General features: G+C 38.2%; 2 protein-coding genes across 2 annotated transcripts in view; one reads left to right on the forward strand and one right to left on the reverse strand.

Moving 5' to 3' along the window:
- The window catches only part of CTNNA2 (catenin alpha 2), a 524,185-nt gene that overhangs the window by 156,069 nt on the left and 345,282 nt on the right, over positions 1 to 22,834 (reverse strand). The gene's annotated exons all lie outside the window — the stretch shown is intronic.
- On the forward strand, positions 8,836 to 10,401 carry LRRTM1 (leucine rich repeat transmembrane neuronal 1). The gene has a single exon (XM_010199949.2). The coding sequence runs from the start codon at positions 8,836 to 8,838 to the stop codon at positions 10,399 to 10,401; it is 1,566 nt and encodes a 521-aa protein (XP_010198251.1).

The following is a 22,834-nucleotide window of genomic DNA, read 5'->3' on the forward strand; positions in this document are numbered from 1 at the left end:
AGAAAGACAACGTGACCAAATCTCAGTTGTACAGATTACACATCAGGGAGTATTGTAAGTCACTAATTCTTGTCCTATAATTATTACCTCAAATACCCGAGTTGGGTTGATTATCATATTCATTAGGACATAGTAAAAGATACTCCAAGCTGGGTATTATGCAGGGACATAGGAAGAGACAATTCCTGAAATTAAGAGCTGGAAACATAAAAAAAAAAAAATCCCTTTAGATGCAGGAAGAACATGGGCATAGAATAAGCAAAAAATACCCCATACAATTAGAAGCAGCAGAAGTGAGGATCAGGATACATAGTACTGCTTCAAGGATTACCTTCAAGATTAAATTATTACCTTTTTTCTTAAACACCTCTCTGCTCTGGCATGGATAGTTCTTGTTTTTTAAGTACAAAAATGATGCCCATTTGCCATTCTGGGTCCCTGTCTGATCTCAGGTGACATATTTGGCAATCACCACTGTAGCTTGCTTAGTCACTTTTTCTCTCCTGCCTGCTGGTTTCCCCAATAGATCCCTGTGGAAGAATGCAGATGGTGATGCCTGTTCAGTTTCTAGGGGCTGAGGATGCTGCTGATGGGGGAAGATTTGAAAACAGCTTCCCCCATCCTCAGGGCAGGTGGGAGAAGTGAAATCACTGAGTACAATATGCTGTGGGACATGAACCCTCAGCCAGTAATTATAGACCACATCAAAGAAGTGTGCTCACAGAGAAGTTTCAGTCCAGTGGTTCCCTACATCTTTAGTATTGCTGTTAGGAACATTACTGATGTAACAATGAAAAATGGTTATTCTTCCACAGCCATGCATTCATCATACGGCATCCACTTAAATACATAAACACCTTTTCATAGACAAAAAATCCCTGAATAATGGGGAAAGAAACACAATATATCTTGAGCCACAGGCATTTCACAGATACTGACCTTTGATTTTGATTTAGAAGCTCTAACTAATAAAGCTTGGCTCTGCACCAAATCTGAAGAAGAAAATCAAGCATACTCTTGTCAAATTATAATTAATTTGCACTACAAAAAAAAGAGTAGAAGTAAGCCAAGTGTTCTTTAAAACTGGTCTCCAGAATTCAAAACACACAGTAAAATGTCCTATTTCTTGAAAAACAGGATGATCTTTTCCTGTCTGTTCAAGCTGATTACACATCTTTCCGCTCATTAAAATTATGAATTGAGTCCTAAGAAACAATAAGCCCTTCATTTTACACAAATATTAAAGATTCAAAATTACAGGGTAGGAGAGAAAATATGACCCTGAAACATATTTGAAGCAAACTCTATGGCTTTGTTTTTATTTGCCCCCCAAATCTGCTGTTTCACCTTTAAAAGTATACATCATAAGAGCATTGAGGGAAACTTACATTGATATTATTGCATGCATGTTGAGAATGTGGTTTGCATACTTGTTCTGTAGCTCTGCAGGTTAATTGAGGATCTTTGGTATGTTATTAGAATTCACTAGACCTTTATATGCATTTATTGAGAGTAAAGTAGCAACACAAAGTATTGATTATGTTCTGTGTTTTTTCCTTATAAGAACATAGAAAGTCTTTAACACAGAGACATAAATACGTTGAAGTAAAACCGAACAAGAGTGAGGAAGGCACATGTCAAAGACTGCCATTGGATCTCACAAAATTAAATCAGCTGTTGAGCAAAGCTGAGTTTCTAAGATTAAACACACACCACACACAAACCACCCCCATCATATGAAACTGTTCAGTACTGCCTCAGTATTTTTAAAGAAAAAAAGGTCAGGTTATTGCCTATTTTTTTTTTTTAGAAGGCATGATTATCTTTTGCTATGCCTTTAAATATGTCCTTCTCAGACTCCTGACCCGTGATTATTGCTCTTAGACATTACATCAGTTGCAAATAGTGCGTAATGAAGCCATAAATATTTCAGGTAGTCAACAAACTGTCTCCTTTAAGTTTGCAAAAATCACAATGACTTCAATCTGAAATGTGAATGTTCAACGTGGTATCTGCATTATTACTTCCATGAGCTAATGATTCAGATTTCCTCTAACCTCCCAATAAGGTGGAATAGACAACCAACCAGGACTTCCACAAATTTCAGCCAGCATTTTCTCTTCAGATTGTGGATATCATCAGAGCAGAAGGATGGAAACAAAAATCCTGCCTTTTTCTTCTGTCAAAATATACCAAGAAGCCCACATAACTGAAAATAATACAGTCTGTCAAAGATCTGATTTCCTGTTTGCTATAGGGCACTCTGCTACAGTTCAACATCTGTTTCCATGACTACATAATCTATTGTATTATTGTATCATTGTAGTGTTATAATCTATTGTATTATTTCCTGGTAACATTAGTCCAAAGTATTTTCCTGTAAAAACTCCCTTTGGAGCCAATTCAAATGGTACCCTCTGTGATGGAAGAGAATTCAACAAAAGGCTTTATTCTTTTCCAAAATACTAGTTTGGCAGCAACTTTACCACCACCCCATATTTCTTCCAATAGCACACCTACAAAGGCCAGCATAAGGTTTATTATCTTTTTCTGATTGAACTTTAAAATACATTTGGGAAGAAGCAAAAGAAATGGATTAAGAACAACTGATTGTTTAATACAGAGAAGAATAGATTTTCTGCTCTGGGAAAAATTTCCAAGACCAGTTCATCCATTTGTAAAAAAGACTTTCCAGGAGGCTGCCAAGAACAGCTTTGAACTTGTTCATCCTAGCTTTTAATAATTGATTTCATAAATTCTGCTCAATTCTCTCTACTTAAATGTCTTAAAGTCTGAAAAGTGTTTACTGCCATTAAAGTTATGCCATTGATAAAAAGAGTGAACTGGTTTGCATCAAGAAGGCTATCCCAAAATAACAGGAATTACTTCTGTACAGCAGGAGTTTGTCTACACGATTATACCTGGCATCCCCAGATGGGACTTACCAGCTTTCTGAGCACCAAAAGTTATTTCAGGGGACGCAAAATGCTAGTAAATCATGGACACATGATGAGTTTGGAGCATTAACCAATTTAGCTACAGGGGAGATGTTTCACAGTCCTAATCAGTTCTGCTATTCTGTAACTTTGAGGTGTACTCATGGTTGCACTATCAATCAACCTTTTACAGGCTTGAGGAATTTAAGTAAATACACTACGATACTCAGTCAGCCAACCAACCAACCAATCAACCAACCAACCACCAACCAACCAATCAATGCAACGGCATCAATAGCCATCTTGGATTAGCAACAGCCATCTATGAACAGAATGATTTCAGTACAAAGGAGTCTTAAAACACAAATAAAAGACCATATAGGATAATAGTTTATTAAAAAATAATCCTTACAGTTGAACCATCAACAGCAGAAGAGGACAAAGTAGAGGTATTCAAATGCATGGATAAGCTACGGCCCTCTTTGCTCTTAAGCTAATTGGAAAACAATTCCAGCTCATTTGCTGACACTGTCAGAAAAGTCTAGGAAGGTCTTGAGATGAACCTTTCTAGACTGTCATGCCTAGCATTTCTGAAGGTGGAACTAACTGATTTCCAATGAAACATTGACTAACTAACACCTTTACAAATACTACACACTACCTCCCAAAATACCCACAACATCTTTTTAGATACGAATCAGCAAGAGTTCATTAAAAATCAAGGTTTAAATTTCCACCTTCAAGAAACCAGGAGTTCCAACAACACAGTAACTTGCCTGTAACACACCAGTCCTTACTTAACCGTGATGCTGCATGATACTTAGCAATGAGTTAATCACAAAAGAACGCTTTTGACTTGTCATTTTTCCATTATAGTTGGATATTCACAATCAATAACGCTGGCTAGAGCTTTGACAGCACATCCAGAAATCCACAGGTAATTTCACAGCTACTTAAGAGAGTCTGTAATTCTCTAGTTAATTCAAGTAGTCTATAAGTAATGAATGGAGGAGAGAGACACTTTCTTTTAACACTGATGCATTTTCCTAAACACTGACATTTCTGTACTGCCTTGACCATTCTGCACTTAGGTCTTTATAGAGCTGTGCATGACTACCTCCTATTGAATGTGGCTGATGATGAGAATGGATTGACTGTAATGAGATATAAAAGTGTTTATCAAATTGTCAGAAACAATATTATTTAAAGGTGCTAACAAATCCAATGTGGCCAATTTTTCACTGCAATAATTTAATGGTAATTACCATTATTTCTTTCACATCTTGAATCGCCAGAAGTAGTTTGGTCAAAGCTTGGGAAATATATTGCATTTTTATATTTACTAAACCAGACATGTTTTTTTAATAGGTGATGGACTTCTTATCAGCTGAAACCCTGAATAAAAATGACAGACGGCCAAATGCCAGGGATGACCAAGATATAAATACCAGAGAAATAACAGATTTCTTTTGCTTTTCTTTGAGTCACATCTTTTCCTTCCCTTTTCTGTTTTTTAAATGTTTCCTTTATAAAAAATGCTACGGTTCAGTGCACTTGAAAATTAAAGACTAGCATGTAAGATCAAGATTTAAGTCTGTCCATTCATGAAAGGAAATTAAAATCACCACTAAAAGTCCCATTTTTTCTTCTATTGATAGCAACCACTCAGAAAACATCAGAAGGAAGAAATGCACTCAGTATTTAATATACTGTTTTGTCTTTTTTTTTTTTGTATATTTTGCTGGTTAAGATATTAAAACATTTATGTATGCACAGTTAGACATTAGTGGTCAGATTCTGATCTTATTCCCTCTGTGCTCATCACTGGATTCCAAACTCAGGCAGGTTCAATATCTAGGTACAAACATGTAATATGAGGAATTAGGAAGACTGAAATGATTCTGGGGCTAGTCAAATCACAGAATCTTAAGGGTTGGAAGGCACCTCGAAAGATAATTTAGTCATGTGACATTAATCTGAATGCAACATTACAAATGGGTAGACTAAATAGGTGGAAAAATGTTTTCCTTTTCCAACCTCAATAATTTTGACAACCACTGCTGGGTGTTGCCAGTGAATTACACTTGATATGGCTCCAAGAAATAGCTTCTCAGCTGAACTTTGTAAAATTTACTCACGTTGTTCTTCTGTAACCTACTTTCCATTGATTTAATCAATCTGCCTTAAACACATATAAACTTACTTTGTGCTTCTTAAAATGTTTTATAATAGCACATTTAATAAAGCTAATTTAAATCTGCTAATTTACAGAGATTTGCCAGAGGCTTTGAAACTTCAAAAAATGTGTAAACTTAACAGTTTGGCTGTGATAACAGCTCAGACAGTGGAAATTAAGCCCTTTGCATTACGATCGTGTTCAAAGTGGATTCCTAGTTTTATTGAAAGAAAAAGTACATTTCAAAACCAAAGAAGAAAACCAAACTTCCAAAAGGTATTTGAGGGCTAAGACACATATTCACCTCAAGTTTGTCTTTTCAGATCCACAGCTCTTGAATTTGGTCACTATTCTGCCTCCACATCACAACCCAACACGTATATTGAGGTTTCTCATTTTAAGAGCACCTGGATTCTTTTTTACAAACAAATTTTGGACAAACAAGAGCTGAGTCTCTCATGCAATAGACCTCTGACTGAGCTGCAAGACAGTGCTTAGGGCCATTAATTCTGGGTCTCTAATTCTAGTTGTCAGTCTTCCAGATGATGTTATATAGGTTTGCTACTGTCTGCTCTAATTTCTTCCCCTGGAAACCAAATGATAATAGATTATATGCCAGTGTGGGAACAGGCAGATTGGTCAGGATCCAAGCTGTATCCCAGGTGGTAGCAAGAAGAAGCAGTCAAAAAAAATCATTCAGCTCTTCACAGTGATGTATCATGAAGTTTCGTCTCTACTAGAAAGATTCTTCACCTTATACATAGCATTTAGACAGTAGCTAAGTGATCACTATTACCACCTGATTTGCTGAAAATGTCAGCTTTCCTGGAAGATGTAGTTAAAATTTTTAGGGAGACTGTTGCAATCTCTCCCCAAATTATTATTACTAGGCATTAGGACCTTCCCCACAAATACTTCTAGGGTTGCAGTTTAAGGGATACAACCTTTTTGCTTGTAAGCTTTTTTTTTTTTTTCAGTATCAGTATTCAGTATTTACTTTCAGTAAAGTTCAAGTTATCTTTGAGATTTTTTTCTTTCTAATTGCATCAAAATATTCAGAAATGCAATTTGGGATATAACCCTGGACAAGGGTTTCTTAGTCTCTTCTGCTTCAATGCTCTTTCCCTTCTGTCATTGCTCTCCCTCCTGCATCTGTGTACTGAGAAACAGAATTAAGGTGTACTGCAACCAGTGGACACTTGCATAAACAGTCTGCTTTGAATAAAACAGCATGATCTGAGGAGAGGAAAACCACATTCAGCGTTCCTGCCCAAATGGTAAAGCATAGAAGAAGATAACATACTATTAAAGCATCACATTTTTATCACCGAAATGCAAGGGCTGTGAATAGCAGAAAAATGTAAATTAGCTGAATTAGGAACATAAGAGCACATTGATCCCCACGTTCTGAAACTGCAGCCATAGTGGTTTATATTTGTAATTTATTTAAGAATTTTTTTGGCACATACATTTGTAAAGAATCTCCTTCTCCTTTATGCACGAGAGCTTAAGTTCTCCAGGACTTCTGTAAAACAACTTTTACTGCATCAAATTACTGCATTCCTTGATCTCTACCAGCACACATTCACAGCAGCCTGCCACACTAAAACACAACGAACAGCTCTAGCATTTTGTCTCTCTGCAACAGACACTTTGAAAAGATATGTGAAAAATGAAATGGTTGTGGAAAAGAAAGTATTTCACAACCAAGGGCGACTCAGAATGAGCCCAAATCTTCTGCAACACTTGTATTTCCAAGAGAAACTTCTTCATAGAGAATTCAAGCAGAATTGTGAGCTGTCAGCTCTGATCGTTCACCGGCACATAGGCTTCAGACTCTTATTTCATAATAGGAAAAGATGGCCAGCATTTTCCTGACAGAAGTATCGTAGATTTTTCAGTCAGTAAAAATTGCAGAGAGAGCTCATTGTTGATGCATTTCCCATAGCTAATGAGGACTGCAAATTATCAGGCAAGGATTTTTTTTTTTCTTGGTACACAGAACCAGCACAATCTTCAGAACTTATTAACTGATTGAGTTTGAAACCCCTTCTTTGCATGCTGCCGACATGGTCAGAGCAACCTATACATTGATCTTACTCCAAAAGCACAGTAATCTTTATGCTGCAAGAATTATAGTTCTGTGTGCCACAGAATATACTGCAAAAAGAAAAAAAAAACAAAAGCCTTTTGGAAAGGCACGTGCTGAACATACACAAAATATGCAGGATGGAAAAAAGACCAAATGTAATTAAAGCTTATATGAAACGAGACATTCCTATTTGCAGAGCTCTGGCTGCATTTCTATGAGAAAGAATGCACAGAATTTCAAATCATACTCTATTTAGACAATGTCAGAAGAAAAAAACACGTCTCCCCCCCACTCCATCCCACCCCACCACTCCCCTACCCCAAGACTCCAAAAGGCAAATCTCATCATCAGAATTAGAGAGAAAAAAGCAATCCAAAGATACTGGTTTACATATTCCTTCCCAAACCAAGGAATCAAGTATCTCCCTCTCCCTGCTAATAGCTTAGAAATTCAGACTTCAAACAAAAGCAAGGAAAAGAAAACAACCCTAAAAAGCAAAGCATCCTAATTCTCAAGCTTCCTACTTAGCACTGCCTCGATCTTGATGATTTGTGCGGCTGTGCGTGCGTGCCCGTTTGAGAAATGGCGAGATAGGCTTAAAGTATTTTCCATTTCATCAAAGAGCATCTATTACTTTCCCGGTTCGCTCCAGCATTGGTTTTATGCCCACCCCTTTTCCATCTGCCCATGCCTGAGATGCAGAGTGCAGGCGTACAATCCTGAGCAGCTTACGACACTCAGTGAACACTAGGTGCCTCTGCATGCTCTAGCAACACACTGCTCAGCTGAAGGGAAGGGATTCTTGCTGTCTCTCTCTGCTCTAAGCATCACCTAACAAGCAAAGCGAACAAAGAATGGGAAATAAAGCTACCCTTAGCCGGTCAGTGCATGAATGGTAATCTCTCTATGGAGTAAAGGTTGTGCCGGTCTGTGGTCGTTGCAAATGACGGACATTAAAGAGATTGACAAATCCTGTGGAGTCGTTAGTAAAGAGTTTGGAGTTTTTTTCACGCCACAGTGTTAACTGCAGAGGAAAGGACAGAGGGAGAAGGAGAAGATCAAGCTCATGTACATAGTTCTGAAACTTGCAGGTCCTAGGAGTCAGCTAAAAAGCTAGCTGGACAAGCCTTTCGCTCGTTGAGCAGAAGCAAAGTGAGACATTGTGAGCTTGCCAGCCTTGCACAACATTGAAAGGGACTGAATTTGTAGCACAGAGGGGTCTTTTTTAGCTCTGCATATAATTAGTCCAAACACAAAGGAAGCAACTGAATGGAGGTTGTCACTCTCTGGAAAAGGGTGGGTAAGACACTTTTTAATTAAATTCTTTCATGAAGAAAGATTTTTTTTTCCTTTGCCGCAGCATTTAACATGAACAAAATCACTATCATTTTACCTTTGAATGTCTGTGAACTTTAATGCTGCACAGCTCCTGCATGCTGTAAAGTGAAATATTTGCCTCTGTGTTTGTTCTGTTTGCTGTTTTGCTTTGGTTTTCTGGCTTTGCTTCGTGTTTTTGGGGGTTTTTTGGGGGGGTTTTTTGATTCTTTTTCTTTTTCCTTAAATAAAATATGATGTAGAATTTGAAAAGATTCAATGGACATTCTCAAGCATATTTGGAAATATTCTTGCTAATGGATTTCCTTCTTATTGGGCTCTGTTTAAACTGGCTGCTGAGGAAGCCCCCGGGGTTGATATTGTGTACGCTGGGTATCTTTTCTAAAATGCTTCCAGCCGTGAATAGTGGGTGTCCACAGCTATGTCGGTGTGAGGGCAGGCTTTTGTACTGTGAATCACTGAATCTTACAGAGATGCCTCGCAACCTGTCGGGCATGATGGGCTTGTCTCTGCGGTACAACAGCCTTTCAGAGCTGCATGATGGACAGTTCACAGGGTTAATGCAGCTCACGTGGCTCTATCTGGATCACAATCACATTTGCTCAGTGGAGGGGAATGCCTTTCAAAAATTGCGGCGACTTAAAGAGCTCACCCTGAGTTCCAACAAAATAACCCAACTGCCCAACAACACTTTCCGACCCATGCCAAACTTGCGCAGTGTGGATTTATCGTACAACAATCTACAGTCTTTGGAGCCTGACCTGTTTCACGGGCTGAGAAAACTAACAACTTTGCACATGCGGTCGAACGCCATCAAGTTCGTGCCAGTGAGAATTTTTCAGGACTGTCGCAGCCTGAAGTTTCTAGACATAGGATACAATCAGTTAAAGAGCCTGGCTCGAAACTCTTTTGCAGGCTTGTTCAAACTCACCGAGCTGCACCTCGAGCACAATGACTTGGTGAAGGTGAATTTAGCTCATTTTCCCAGGCTCATCTCCCTGCACTCCCTCTGCTTGCGAAGGAATAAAGTTACCATCGTAGTAAACACTTTGGACTGGATATGGCAACTCGAGAAAATGGATCTCTCCGGCAACGAAATCGAATACATCGAGCCTCACGTTTTTGAAAGCGTACCTCACCTCAAATCCCTGCAGCTGGACTCCAATCGACTGACCTACATCGACTCCCGAGTCCTCGACTCCTGGAAGTCCCTCACTAGCATCAGCCTTTCTGCCAACGCCTGGGATTGCAGCCGTAATGTTTGTGCCCTGGCCTCCTGGTTGAGCAACTTCAAGGGTCGCTACGACAGCAATCTGCTCTGTGCCACCCCCGACTACGCCCAGGGCGAGGATGTTTTGGACGCCGTGTACGCTTTTCACTTGTGTGAAGACGCGGCAGACCCAACGAGCGTTAACACCCTCTCCCCGGTAACCAACAACAGTGACCAAACGTTCAGCTATGGCTTGGCCACCGCCACCTACGACGTGGAGGACGGTGACGGGGACCCCACGACGTACGCCATAACCGTGACCATGCCCGGCGAGAACTCGGAGAACGCCGTTCAGATTCACAAGGTGGTGACGGGGACCATGGCGCTGATTTTTTCCTTCCTCATCGTGGTTTTAGTGTTGTACGTCTCCTGGAAGTGCTTTCCAGCCGGCTTAAGGCAACTAAGACAGTGCTTTGTAACACAGCGCAGGAAGCAGAAGCAAAAACAGACCATGCATCAAATGGCTGCCATGTCAGCCCAGGAGTATTACGTTGATTACAAACCCAACCACATTGAGGGAGCCCTGGTGATCATTAATGAGTACGGATCTTGTTCCTGTCACCAGCAGCCAGCGAGGGAATGCGAGGTGTGATTTTCCTTGGGGATTTAAACAGTGTGCAACCAAATAACAGCGTGCAGGCAGACAGTGGCACGGGGGTGGGGGGGTTGCTGTGCTTTGCTGGTGATTTCTGATACGCTCCTCTAGTGAAATTGTTAAGAGGGGCTGTCTAAAAGACTTGATATTTTAGCTTTATTGTGTCTTAAAAACCTTCAGGACAGTCAATCTTAAGATTTCATATGCTAATACTCCCTTTGAAGATCTGTCAATATTCAGGAATCTGAGAGTGTAAAAAAGTACCAACTATTGACCTTTTGTAAACTAAGAAAACTGTTTAAAATAAAAAAAAATAGCATTTACAGTTTTTACAGACTGGTGTACATTACATGAATTGTTCCCTGTATACAAAATGCAACAGTTTAACCTCTTTTTCTCTTCATACTGAGTGTTGAAATGAAAGTTTAGGAGCAAAGAAGCCACGTAACATAGAAAAGCTTAAAATGAAACAGATGGCTTCACATTGTAATTAGCACATGTTCACTTACATCATGTTACTGAAGATATGAAGCATGACATTGGAATTATATTTTTGTTAATGTGCTACCTGTAACTGGATGTCAGTACTACAAGGATCCAGTGCACCTCAGAAAGGCTGAAGTTTTTGACCATGTCCCTGGGACAGGATTTCTGAGGATTTTCAAGCATACCTCACTTGTTAGTTGCTGCAAGATCTGTGAAAACTGCATCATAACCCCTGAAAGTATTTTGTATCAAAACTGATCATATTGCAAAGTCTCACTAAAAGAAAAACCAACATACAACCAAGAAACAACAAAACCCAAACAACTGAAATACTGCCCAAATGTGCTCATCACGGTTTCCTTTAAAATAAGACAAAAAGAAAAGCCCTTATATAAGGGCTTTTACTAGCATTTCCCACTTTTGTTCTTGTTTTGAGATCTGCTAAGAGCAAAGAAACCCTTGCTTTGTGCACAGTGGTGCCCTGGTGAAGGGAAAAGAGCAAAAGCTATTTGGTTCTCAGCAGTGAAACCTGTGTGTCTTCCAAGAGTAAAACCTTGGCTGTAACACTGCCCAAGTGAGACAGAGAGTTATCAGAGCATACTTTTGGGTCCTGTAGTAAACTGCTAGCAAAATCTGTCTCGTGTCCCTCACTTTCACCACCAGCCTTCACTAACAAAGCAAGTCTAAAATCCCTGTAGATGCTGAAAGCATACAAACCCTCCTTATTAATGACTGATTCATGGAAGTGATGGATCTAAACAGTGATTTAATAATACAGAATCACACAGCTGTTTTATGTGACTGCCCCTACAGCTTCCTTTCCACCTATTTTGGATTTTTCAATCCAGTATGTGAACAACCTACTGATTGATCTTTTCCACAGCTCCTCTCATGCTAATGAAGATGAGGTAGTTTTATAACATCAGGCAGAGCATCTTGAAATGTTCTTCTTACAGCATTACATGATAATAAAATGTTACAGATAACGAATTGGATAACATTTCTGTGCTTTGCACAGATTTCTCTCTCCTTAAGTTACCACCAATAGAGGAAAAAATAAGAAATGTAATATATCTTTCTACTCAAGTGTTTTAGTTTTTTATAGCATCGAGGTGCCACCTACTCTTAAAAGGCTACAGCAGACTTATAGAGCAGAAAATAGGCACAGAATAAACCATTTTGTTTCTCTCCATGGCAAGTTTTAGCCATTAATTTTGAATGAAAAGAGTGAATTTTATATATATTTTTTTTTCTGACTTACATTTTTAAGGAGTCAGAACTTATTTTCCTCTTTTTGGTACACCTCATCCTGTTTAACATCAAATATAAATATTATTTTCCTCTATTTGGTATACCTCATCCTGTTTAACATTAAATATAATGATAGCCTTGTAATGAAAACTTTTATTTAGTAAGACTATAGTGTTACCTGTGAAAGCAATGACATTATGTACTGGGAAAGGACTTTTTCATTAAAAAAATAACGAAAACCAACTGCTTTCTTACTAAAGCCACTGAAAAATTCACCCATTGCTTTGAAACAAGCAAGCACTGCTAAATCTATGACTTTTCTCTCTTTAAATAAATGCATATTTCTGTTTCTGTGCCTCAAGCCCACAAGGGCCTGATCCATCCTGAAACTCCCAAGTGACCTGAGGGGTTGAGAGTCCAAGTACAAACCTATCAGTGAGGGCAGACAGTAGGTACAGAACTCCTTGTCTCTTTGGGTGCCTGATCATATTTTAAGAGAAAATACTTCATGCCATGCTAACCGAGGGCCAAAGTACCTGGATTACCCCCTCTAAACCCTACTCTGAAATCAATAGGGAATTTACCTGTGAAAAATCATCTAACTTTGGACTACGTTATGTATGTTCCTCGAACCAACATGCAGCACTGCAGCTAGGACTGATTACAGCTAGTTGCCAGGAAGCTTTCAGATCCAACTGAGATTGTTAAAACACTGTCTGCATATGGCAAAATAAAACAAAATGAAAAGAGATGAATTAGCTTTGTTTCTATAGTGTCCCCCTGTTGCTATAAAGAAACACATTAGTGCAGTCATGCTTTTGCCCCTTGTAAATCTGATGCAAGACTGATACTGACAATCATCCCGTGGTTGTATTTCTATGTATTTTTAGCATATTTGTGGGTTGTATTTTAAACACACTAGTGATTGCACCCCTCTGGAATTAACTGCTTCTGTTTATTGGTGTTAGCAACCTCAAGCTACGTTTGCAAAGACATGAGCAATTCCGCCTTTGGAATTTATTCACCTCTGTGCTTCACACGTCTTGCATTGACAGCTCAAGTAAACTGAACAGAACATTTTTCTTTAAAGGTGCAGTGATCTCCTAAATGAGAGCTGATTTCAGTCTTGCCTGTTGCCATTTCTCCTGAAGAGAGGTAATGACCACCAATGACTTGCCAGACTTGGCAGGATGATTGATGGATCCTCTATTTAGAGCATAGCACTTATTAAACTTCAGAAAACAATATATTTCAAATTTCTTCATGCAGAAATCTTTTCTAAGTGGAATATCTTCTAGAGCCAACCTCTTAATGATCTCCAGAGGGTATCTGGAGATCTTGATAGCCTCTGAATATTTACTGGTCGAAAGAGTGGTATTGCTGCTGCTACATGGTATGACAGTATTGCACAGGTGCCCACACCTAATCTGAACATTGACATTAAAAATATGTGGCTAATAAAGAAATGAAAGAGCAAATACTTTATTTCAATCCAGCTGCTAAAAATCTAGTTATTCATCCTGCTCCAGGCTGCTTGCATTGGTCTATATGAGAGTTAATATATTTGTACTGCATTTATAGCAACTACAGGGAGATATTTTCCCTCCTTCCAAATTTCTTGTTCATCCACCGTCCAGAGGTACATCATTCCCTCTCTTTTGATGTCATTTTCTTTTTTTCCTGGCTTAAAAAATGGTTTCAAAATCAAAAGGAAAAGGAAGGGGGCTAGTTGTGACAGTATTTTGTTCAGGAGATGCTTGGGGAATATTGAAGGAAGGAATATATTTTAACTATTCCCCTTTTAACGTACCACTTAATAGGATTGATCTCTCTTTTACAATTAACATAAAGTTCTTTATATTTAAGTGTCTTTCAACATACAAGACAGGGTGAAAGGCAAACAAAAGAACTATCTTTTTTGAGGATGGTTAACCAGTGTTAGAGATCTCTAATATGCAATCTCTTGCTGCTAACATCAATACACACTCTCAGTGCACCCAGTGATGAAGGAACTGTTGCTGTGTATGCTTTGAATGTATATAAGGGATGATTTATTTTCCTTTCTGTCTCTTTTCCTTCCTTTATGTACTCCTATAAAAAAACCCAAAAAGTGATATGAAACCACAGAATCAATGCTGATGTACCACATTCTGTTTCTGGCCTGAATATAAAGAAAAAAAATACAAAGAAATTCTGTGTTAAAGCTGCAAATTCCCTCCTTTATGATGCTGTTTGAGTACTGCAAGGGGTGAGACCAAGGGTATAACCTGTTTCTCCATGTGTGCAGCAACAGCCCAATGCTCTGTACCTGTCTGAAGATGTGGTCACACATCTGGTTCTTACCTGCCTTGTATAGAGGTGTCAGAGAAAGATCATTAATGGTACCTAAGGATATTTTTGTATGCTCTAATGTATTCTGTATGGTTTTATGGCTAAGGAATTGAGGGGCATTTGGAATGAACATGTTTGATCATTTTCTTTGGTTCTGATAAAAAGCCCCTCATCTGCTTTTGAGATGGATTAAATTTGATTCCTGGATGTGTCTCATTCTGCATTAGTAGAAAAGGATACAGAATACCCCTTGCCTTCCCCTTAGCTTCTCCGATGGTACTCAGTGTTTAATTAGGAGGCTTATTTTTAGTGCTATGATAATAATAATACTGAAAGAAATGAAGAAGTGACAAAAGACAGGAGAAAAGACTGGAGTAATGACAACTGAATTGGGTTGTTGCTGGATTGCTTTGCCTTTTCTTTTTTTATAGACTATAAATCTAAAGCTCTATCACAGATGAATAACCAAGACTGAAGGTGGGTGGAGAAAGCAGTTTTAAAAACTGTGCAAGCAGGGATGAAACAGCTTCTAGAAAGGAGGGTACAACAGTAAACAGCTTCACTGAGTAAGAAAGAGAAGAGGAAAGCGTGAGGGCACAAGAGGAAAGGGAAGATGAGAACTAATACGAAGGCAAGGGGACCACTGTGCACACATGGAAAGCGACATTTTTCACTGCCATCACCTTCCAGGTTGAAACTGTGACAAGGGTAACAGCAGAGATTTCAGAAAAATACCCAGCATCTGTCTCTTTCTCCCTGTCTTTTCAAACTCTTAGTCACACATACACTCTCGCATTTACAGAGGCAAATATGGACATGCTTCCACAAACACACATGCACGCAACAACATCATTCCCTCTGCCACCTCCCTGTAATCCGGGAGCACAATGTCCCCATCATGCAACATTTTGTCTGCTGAACTCCAGCACTATGCATCTTCCACTTTTTTTTTTGGCTGGACTTCTTGCTATCCTAGTCACAGTTCATCACAGACTTTCTAGAAAATCAGACTTTTAACTCCAAACATCTTGTTTTCCCCCATCCCTTAAGAATCTGTAATTTAGAGAGAGAAGTGAACTTGAGCTATAGCATATTTTCCTACTAATTATATCCACACATATTTTCCCTCATATTCAGCTTTCGTGTTCACAGCTATTATGACAAACAGATTCAAGATATTTTTGCTGGGTTCAATTTATCACTATGCAACAAGGTTATACTTTTCCTTGACCTGCTTGACCCAGTCTAATATTAACAAATTGAGCATTTATCCAGGTTCTTTTCCAAGCCTGAAGCTGATTAGGAATTTAGGAAATGCTAGTGATTTAAAGATTAACCTTTCATATAATTACTGACATAAACCAGAGCTATTAAGGTATTAGAAACAACTATTCAGAGTATATTCCATGTAAAAAAAAAACATCACTTTCAGTGCCATGCCAAAGATGTTCCACACCAGCCAATTTTTCTTTTTTATAGCAGAAAAACTTGGTGAAAGGAAAGCAGTAAGTGCAGTCTACCTCTAAAGTTATGTAGAGGAAAGCAAGGCTACAAAAATATTACAGAAACCAAGCAACAATCTTCTACTGGCAAGACACAGCCTGTAATTGGGTGGGTGGCTGTGAAGATCTGAGATGAATGCTGCAGAGCACTGTAATTTTATTGCAGTGTGTCTTCTTTAAAGTGAACATATTTGCAATGAAATTTGTATATCCCTGAGAACGGAGGGATTGTTTTTGTTATAAAGATAATGTCACTAGTTGGTATTCAGACACAATTATTCAGCCTTTAAAGCAATTATTGTTCTTATTTGCTTTTGCTGGTATGATAGTTGGGTGAGACAGTCAAATGTAAGAGGCTGCATTGAAAGGAGTTTTGAGTTCAAAGTACCCAGATTTGCATTACAAGAGAAGAAATTCAGTTTAAAATAAACACCAGCTTTTCACCTTTTCCTCCATTTCTCCTCTTCCAGAAAATCCAAATATGTACATCACTTACAGAAATGAGAGATAATTGGCAGTGGCTAAAGGATGATATTACGTGTGCCTCTGCTTGGCAAACAGCACCTACTATTCTGCTAAGGCACTTTTTATTTTAAACCATTTCGCTGCTCTTGTGTTCTTCACATCCTCACCAGACGCAGTAACTATCGCCAGAAAGATGTCTTTCAACACGGGTGCTATGGGAACATGACCAATTCGCTTCCATTTCTGAGCTAACAAAGACTAAACCCAAGATTTCAAAGGCAATAGGTAAGTACAAAAATCTACATCATCACCAAATTACCATTTTTAGCACAGCAGATTTCTCTAACTGGCACAATTTGACACTAAGCCCCCTCGTTCATTTATTACAAACTTTGGTCTGGCCTTTTACAAGACATATCATCCTCCTAATAGCAAAACAGAGCATGACACCAGAGAAAAGGCTAAAAATTGTATTTTCAGTAAAAGCTAAGGTAGAAAAAAAGAAATATATATATATAGATATATGCATGGACATATCAAATTGATTTAAGGGCTTATCCAGTGAAGGCGATGCAGCTTACATACACCGAGTGTCCCTGAAGCAGCACACCTCTGTACCCTGGATAAGTAAATATCCTCCTGATAGCAGGGGGACTCAAACTGAAAATAGAGTTCCAAAAATGCTTTGAAATATATATGTTCCCTCTATTTTTTCATCCCTTCTTACACATTCTCCAATTTTTCATTCCCAGAACCTCACAGGTAGAGTGAATCAAAAGAGGGAGGGGAGCGGGGAAGAGGGAAACCCTGAAAAGTCACAAAAATCAACTGCAAGAGCAGTCCAAAGCTATTGAATTCCAGAGGTTTTGATTCTTTTAACAACTGCCAGCCCTTTGAAACCCATCTGCTATCAACCCTCTTTGCAAGACAAGAGGTAAAGTGAGCTCCTGGGAGTAAACCTGGATCTGCCTCTATAGTTCACTGCCTCTACTGACAGTCTGGCTTTCAAAGAGAGCCTGGTAAATATTGAAGAATGTTAATAATAATGAGAAAAATCACCTAGGGATTTCTTTTCCCCTCTCTCTTTTTTTTTTTTTTAAACTTGGCTCTATACTGAAGTTTATCTTGACAGAAAATTTACTTCTCTGATCCAGATTATTTCCCAAAGCAATTTTTCAACAGCAAACAGAAATTTGTGGCTGCTGCTAAAAGGTTTGCAATACTCATGCTAAAGAGGCCACAGCATGTCAAATGTTTACCTTAATTTCATGTAAATGTCATTCCTTATTGGACATTCTGTATTTCTTTACTGGCATATGCAGCTGTCTCCACCTTCAGGAACTTTCCCCTTGCACCATAACTCCATTTGCAAACAGCCCAGAACCCAATGCTACTGTCAGATCAAATTCCCAAACAACAACTGCATGTAATGAATTTATCATGTAATTGTTGTAGTCTAATAAATAGAATGTGAATCCTACTGCCTGAAAGACAAAGAAATATTGGAGACAAGTAAATGAGTAGACAAAATGCATCTGACACACTCTTTGGGAAAAAAAAAACCTATAAACCAAAAAAACCAGTGTGGGACAAAGCTTAAGCTTGCAGAAGGTGGAGGGCAATGAGTGTCAGCTGCAGAAAGGTGAATTACATGAGACAGAGGAAAAATCACTGCTACAAAATGAGAAAATTGAAAAGGGGAAAGTGCCCATAGCAGATTAATCAGAATTAGGTGATAAACAACATAGGAGAAACTCGTCAAGGGATGACAAAGCAGAGTGGTGATATTTGATGACAATATGAGCATATACAAACATGTATTTGCAGTGAGGGGAAACTGCAATCCATGAAATCCCATGAAGCTGAATCCTGAGCTTATTCCTCTGTCCATCTTTGATGGGTCACAATGGGCTCTTGGGTATATTTTAAAAAATCATAATTATTTTACTGCTGTTACACACAGAACTGGACCCCTGCTAAGCCAATGACATCCTGGCCCGTACCAAAAATAGCATGACCAGCGTGACCAAGGAGGTGATTGTCACCCTGTACTTAATCCTAGTGAGGCTGCACATCAAATATTGTGTCCAGTTCTGGGCCCTTCACTACAAGAAGAACATTGAGGTGCTGGAGGCAACAAAGTTGGTGAAGGGTCTACAGAACAGGTCTTACGAGGAACAGCTGAGGGAGCTGGGGATGTTTAGCCTAGAGAAGAGAGACTAAGAGGACATATAATCACTCTCTACAACGACCTGAGGGGTAGTTGTAGTGAGATGGGAGTCTATCTCTCCAGTAACAAATGACAGGACACAAGGGAATGGGTTCAAGTTGCATCAGGGGAGATTTAGATTAGACGTTAGGGAGAACTTTTTCACCAAGAGCATTGGTTAGGAAGCATTGGAATGGGCTGTCCAGGCAGGTGGAGGAGTCACCATCCATAGAGATATTAAAAATACATGTAGATGAAGTACTGAGATATATGGTTTAGTTTAGTGATGGGCCTGGCAATGTGAGGTGAGTGGTTGGACTTGATCCAAAAGGTCTTTTCCAACTGTAATGAATCTACGATTCTATTAATAGCTTCAGATTGAAGTAAACCCTATTGTGTTGGGTTTGTGACTGTATTTCCTTGATTCTATCAACATTTAGGGATTACATTAGGTTATTCTAGCTGGTAGAATGAAGCTCTTCCCCAAAAGTTACTCCAAGTAGTTTTATGAAGTTATACTGTGTATCTTTCACAAAAAAAAAAAAAAAGGATTTGAAAACTTTTCTCTTTATTCCCTGTCTACATTTTCCTATGATGTAGAATAATTTAGCTCAAATCTGTCATTTTTCATCAGCAAAGGAGTCAAGCTATGGCTGTCAATGACAACTCTTAATGAGGATTTGATGAATAAATCCTGGAAAATCAGACTCGAAACAAATACTAAGAGATATCTCAGATCTATTGTTTCCAGGTAATAGGTTAGCAATTGGGAAATGAGAGTTTAAAGCAACTAGGGCATTTAAAACAACAAAACAGTAGGCCAAAATAAAGTTGATTAAGAAACCAAAAAAGGGGAAAAATGAAGTGGAGGCACTGGTAGATGCATACTTCAGTAAAAGGAGCTGCTGCACCAAAATCTGAATAGCTAAAATACACTGCACTTCCCCTAATTTAGAACTGATTAGAGATGATCATAATCACAGAATGGACCTGTAAATCTTGTCTCAGTAGCTGTTAGGTTAATTTCAAGATTTATTAAGGTCTGTAATATCATACAATAGGCATAAATTGACTAGTTAAATGTGGAGTAACAACATGCTTCTTTAATAATGTGCACTTGTGAACTTTTGCACAACAAATATAGCATTAACAAAATGGTATATAACAAGGGGCATGTTTCTATTTGCATCTTTCAAGAGTTTTTGAAAAAATGCCTCATAAAGATATTCAGTTTCCCATAAATAAGTCAAACTACATGGTCATGGAAAACAAGCTAGACATCCAAAAATACAGTGGCCTTTTACTCAAAGAAAAAATAGAGTGCAGTATAGTCCCAAGGCCAGGACTGCTGAATCATCCTAGCTATAGTCAGGAAATGTATGGCATTTTTCAAATGACAGATTATTTATATCACAAAAAGTAATGAAAATCATAAGGATGTGCAAAGTGACTTCCAAAAGCTGAAGATTATATAAGCTTTGATGGATGAAATTCTGAATCGGCAAATACAAAGTAAAAGACAAGATATAAGGAGAATTGTTCATGCATGCCTTGGAGATGTAAGATATCTGCAAGAACCGGACACCTGTCTTTCTGGATATTGCACTGAAAAAGCTCTGCTCAGTTTGTAGAGGGAAAAAAAAAAAAAGGAGGAAAAAAGGAAAAGTGGAATTATATCTCAAATCTATACATAATGGTGCAGCTCTCAAGAAATTAAATAGCATGATATAAATCATTTCTATGCTTTCAGTTAGAAAATAGTCCTCGGTTCTGCTAAGCATAAGTTAGGAAAGAATATAACTGCTAGATAAAGCTAAGCTACTGATAAGTAAAAGGCTGCTTGATTTGGGAAAGTTTGTATGTAACGAGAGGCGAAGAAACTGGATCTGTTATTGCAGCAGGAGACCAAAACATGTATCCATTCCCCCTCTAGTGGCCAGTCCACAAAGGGCTACTGCAAAAATCAAAATCACCAAGCGGAAAGGCAATATGCTGGCAACTGATTTTAAAACAAGCATAACTCCCTCTTTTTTTATTCCCATAAGAATTTTATGTTGCTTCACTTTATATTGTTATTATTTGCTATTGATCATTAAACTTTCTGTTGTAATCCTTCATTGTTTCTTGCCATTACTTAGCACAGAAGCTACTTTACAGCAGAGGTAGGGGTTTTTGCTTATATACTCATTCCTACCTGCCAGAAGAGGATACGAACTGTGACAGAGGCTTGTTCACACTCCAGCATACTCCAGAAATAATGCTACATTAAAAAATAAACTTTGGAACTCATTGTACAAGACATTGCTGATGCAAAACACAGACATTAAAAAAAAAGGAACAGTCTTAAAAAAAGGGGAACGCTTCGTTAATTTTATACAGATATCCCTAACATTTTTTACATTGAAAAAGGTTCTTTTTTAGGAAGACTATCTGGGACAAAGCACAATGAGTGGTGGAAATGATCTGTTGAGTTTCCTACTCATTCTCCAGAATTTCAGTGTTTATAACCAACCTACAGAGCTACAGTCACTTGGAGAAACTGAGGCCAGACGAACTGTACACATCCCCATGTTTCAAACGCACACAAGTTCTTCTTGGTCAGTTACTCCTTCTGTAGGACACTTGATAAAATGGGAAGAATCCTCATTTTAACAATTTATCTGATTAATACACTATAACTGAACATTTCCTGACCATGTCTTCTAACAATCCTAACCTACAACATTTTGTGATCTGAAGGAGCTAAGATGTTAGGCTGGATACACTAAAGGGTGATGCTGAGGAATGAAAGGAGCTGTGCTCTGCTTCTGGTTCAGCTAACACCAAACCCTTTGTTATGACTATATCTTTTACTTAAGTTCCTATTCTCTACCAAAAAAAAAGCCCAAAACAAAACAGAAGAAGAAACTTTGTGGCTTGGAGTAGAAGCAAACATCCTTTGGTTGCATTTTCAGAGATTTTACTACATCCTCAAGCAAATAAACTTTGTTATAATAGCTTGTAGTTACAAGGAAGATGAGAAGCATAGGGGGATTAATTTTTTTCTCTTGTAAAATCTTTCCATCACAGAATCATCAGGGCTGGAAGGGACTTTGAAAGCTCATTCAGTCCAATCCCTTCTCCCAGAGCAGGACCATCTAGAGTAGGTCATACAGGAACTCACCCAGATGGGTTTTGATTGTCTCCAGAGACTCGACAACCCATCACTTCCATTTTTTCAGTCTCTGCTTCAGATATTAGCCTTGTTGGTGTTTTGTTTTTTTTTTTTTTAGATATAGGTTGATTTATGGACCAGATAGCCAAATTAAGTAACTCTACAAGTGATTTGCAAAGAAATTGCCCAAGAATGTATTTTTAATTAAGGCTTGTAGCACAGTACACACACTTGTATGCATTTTAATAAAGCAAGGTTAATGCCTTTCTATAGGTTATTGAGAAATTACCTGTTAATTATTTCAGACTATGCCTTGCTGTATCTTAAAACTGAATATTAGTTTAGATCTGTTTCAGAGTGAGCTCTTTTATGTTAATTACAATGTTATTAATTTCTTTAACTGAAACTAAATAACATAACAAACAAGGAACAGTTTGAGTTCTCAGATTTTAAGTTTAAAAAAAGAACCTATTTCCAATGTGTCTCAATAATTTTACCTAATTAAAAATATTCAGAAAATGGATTATTCCAATGATTTGTATATAACAATCTAAGCAATTCGCTCTGTCATCATAAATATTCATTCAATTCTATCCACAGTCAGGGCAAGTCTATCCCTTACAGATGTAATTTCAGACAACTCCTGTTTTCATAATGTCCACTGCCAAGACAAGAATGGGAATAAAAGGAACTGTACAGACAATTTCAATAATAATAACAAAAAGTTACCTGAGTACTATGAGGATGGGTGCAAGTAGAAGAAAAAGTTTATGGGAAAACCAAAAGAAAACTGATCCTCTGCTCAATATGGAAAGAATACATCCAGACAGATATCTATTTTTCCATCAATATGTACAGAGGCACATATATATTTCTGGCAATTACAGAAATGATTGCAAATGAGTGACTTCAAGTATTTGGCTGGACACCTCATTCTAGGTGGGAATTCTTTACCCATTGTCCACTTTATCCAACTGCAATAATCTGCTTCATTTCATTTTTGAGCTGAAGAATTATAGAATCACAGAATGG

The sequence above is a fragment of the Colius striatus genome, chromosome 3 (assembly GCF_028858725.1).
Source record: "Colius striatus isolate bColStr4 chromosome 3, bColStr4.1.hap1, whole genome shotgun sequence".
NCBI classification, from domain to species: domain Eukaryota; kingdom Metazoa; phylum Chordata; class Aves; order Coliiformes; family Coliidae; genus Colius; species Colius striatus.

What these genes read in the sequence shown, in the direction of transcription:
- LRRTM1 (XM_010199949.2), top strand. Translation starts at nt 8,836, where the DNA reads ATGGATTTCCTTCTTATTGGGCTCTGTTTAAACTGGCTGCTGAGGAAG.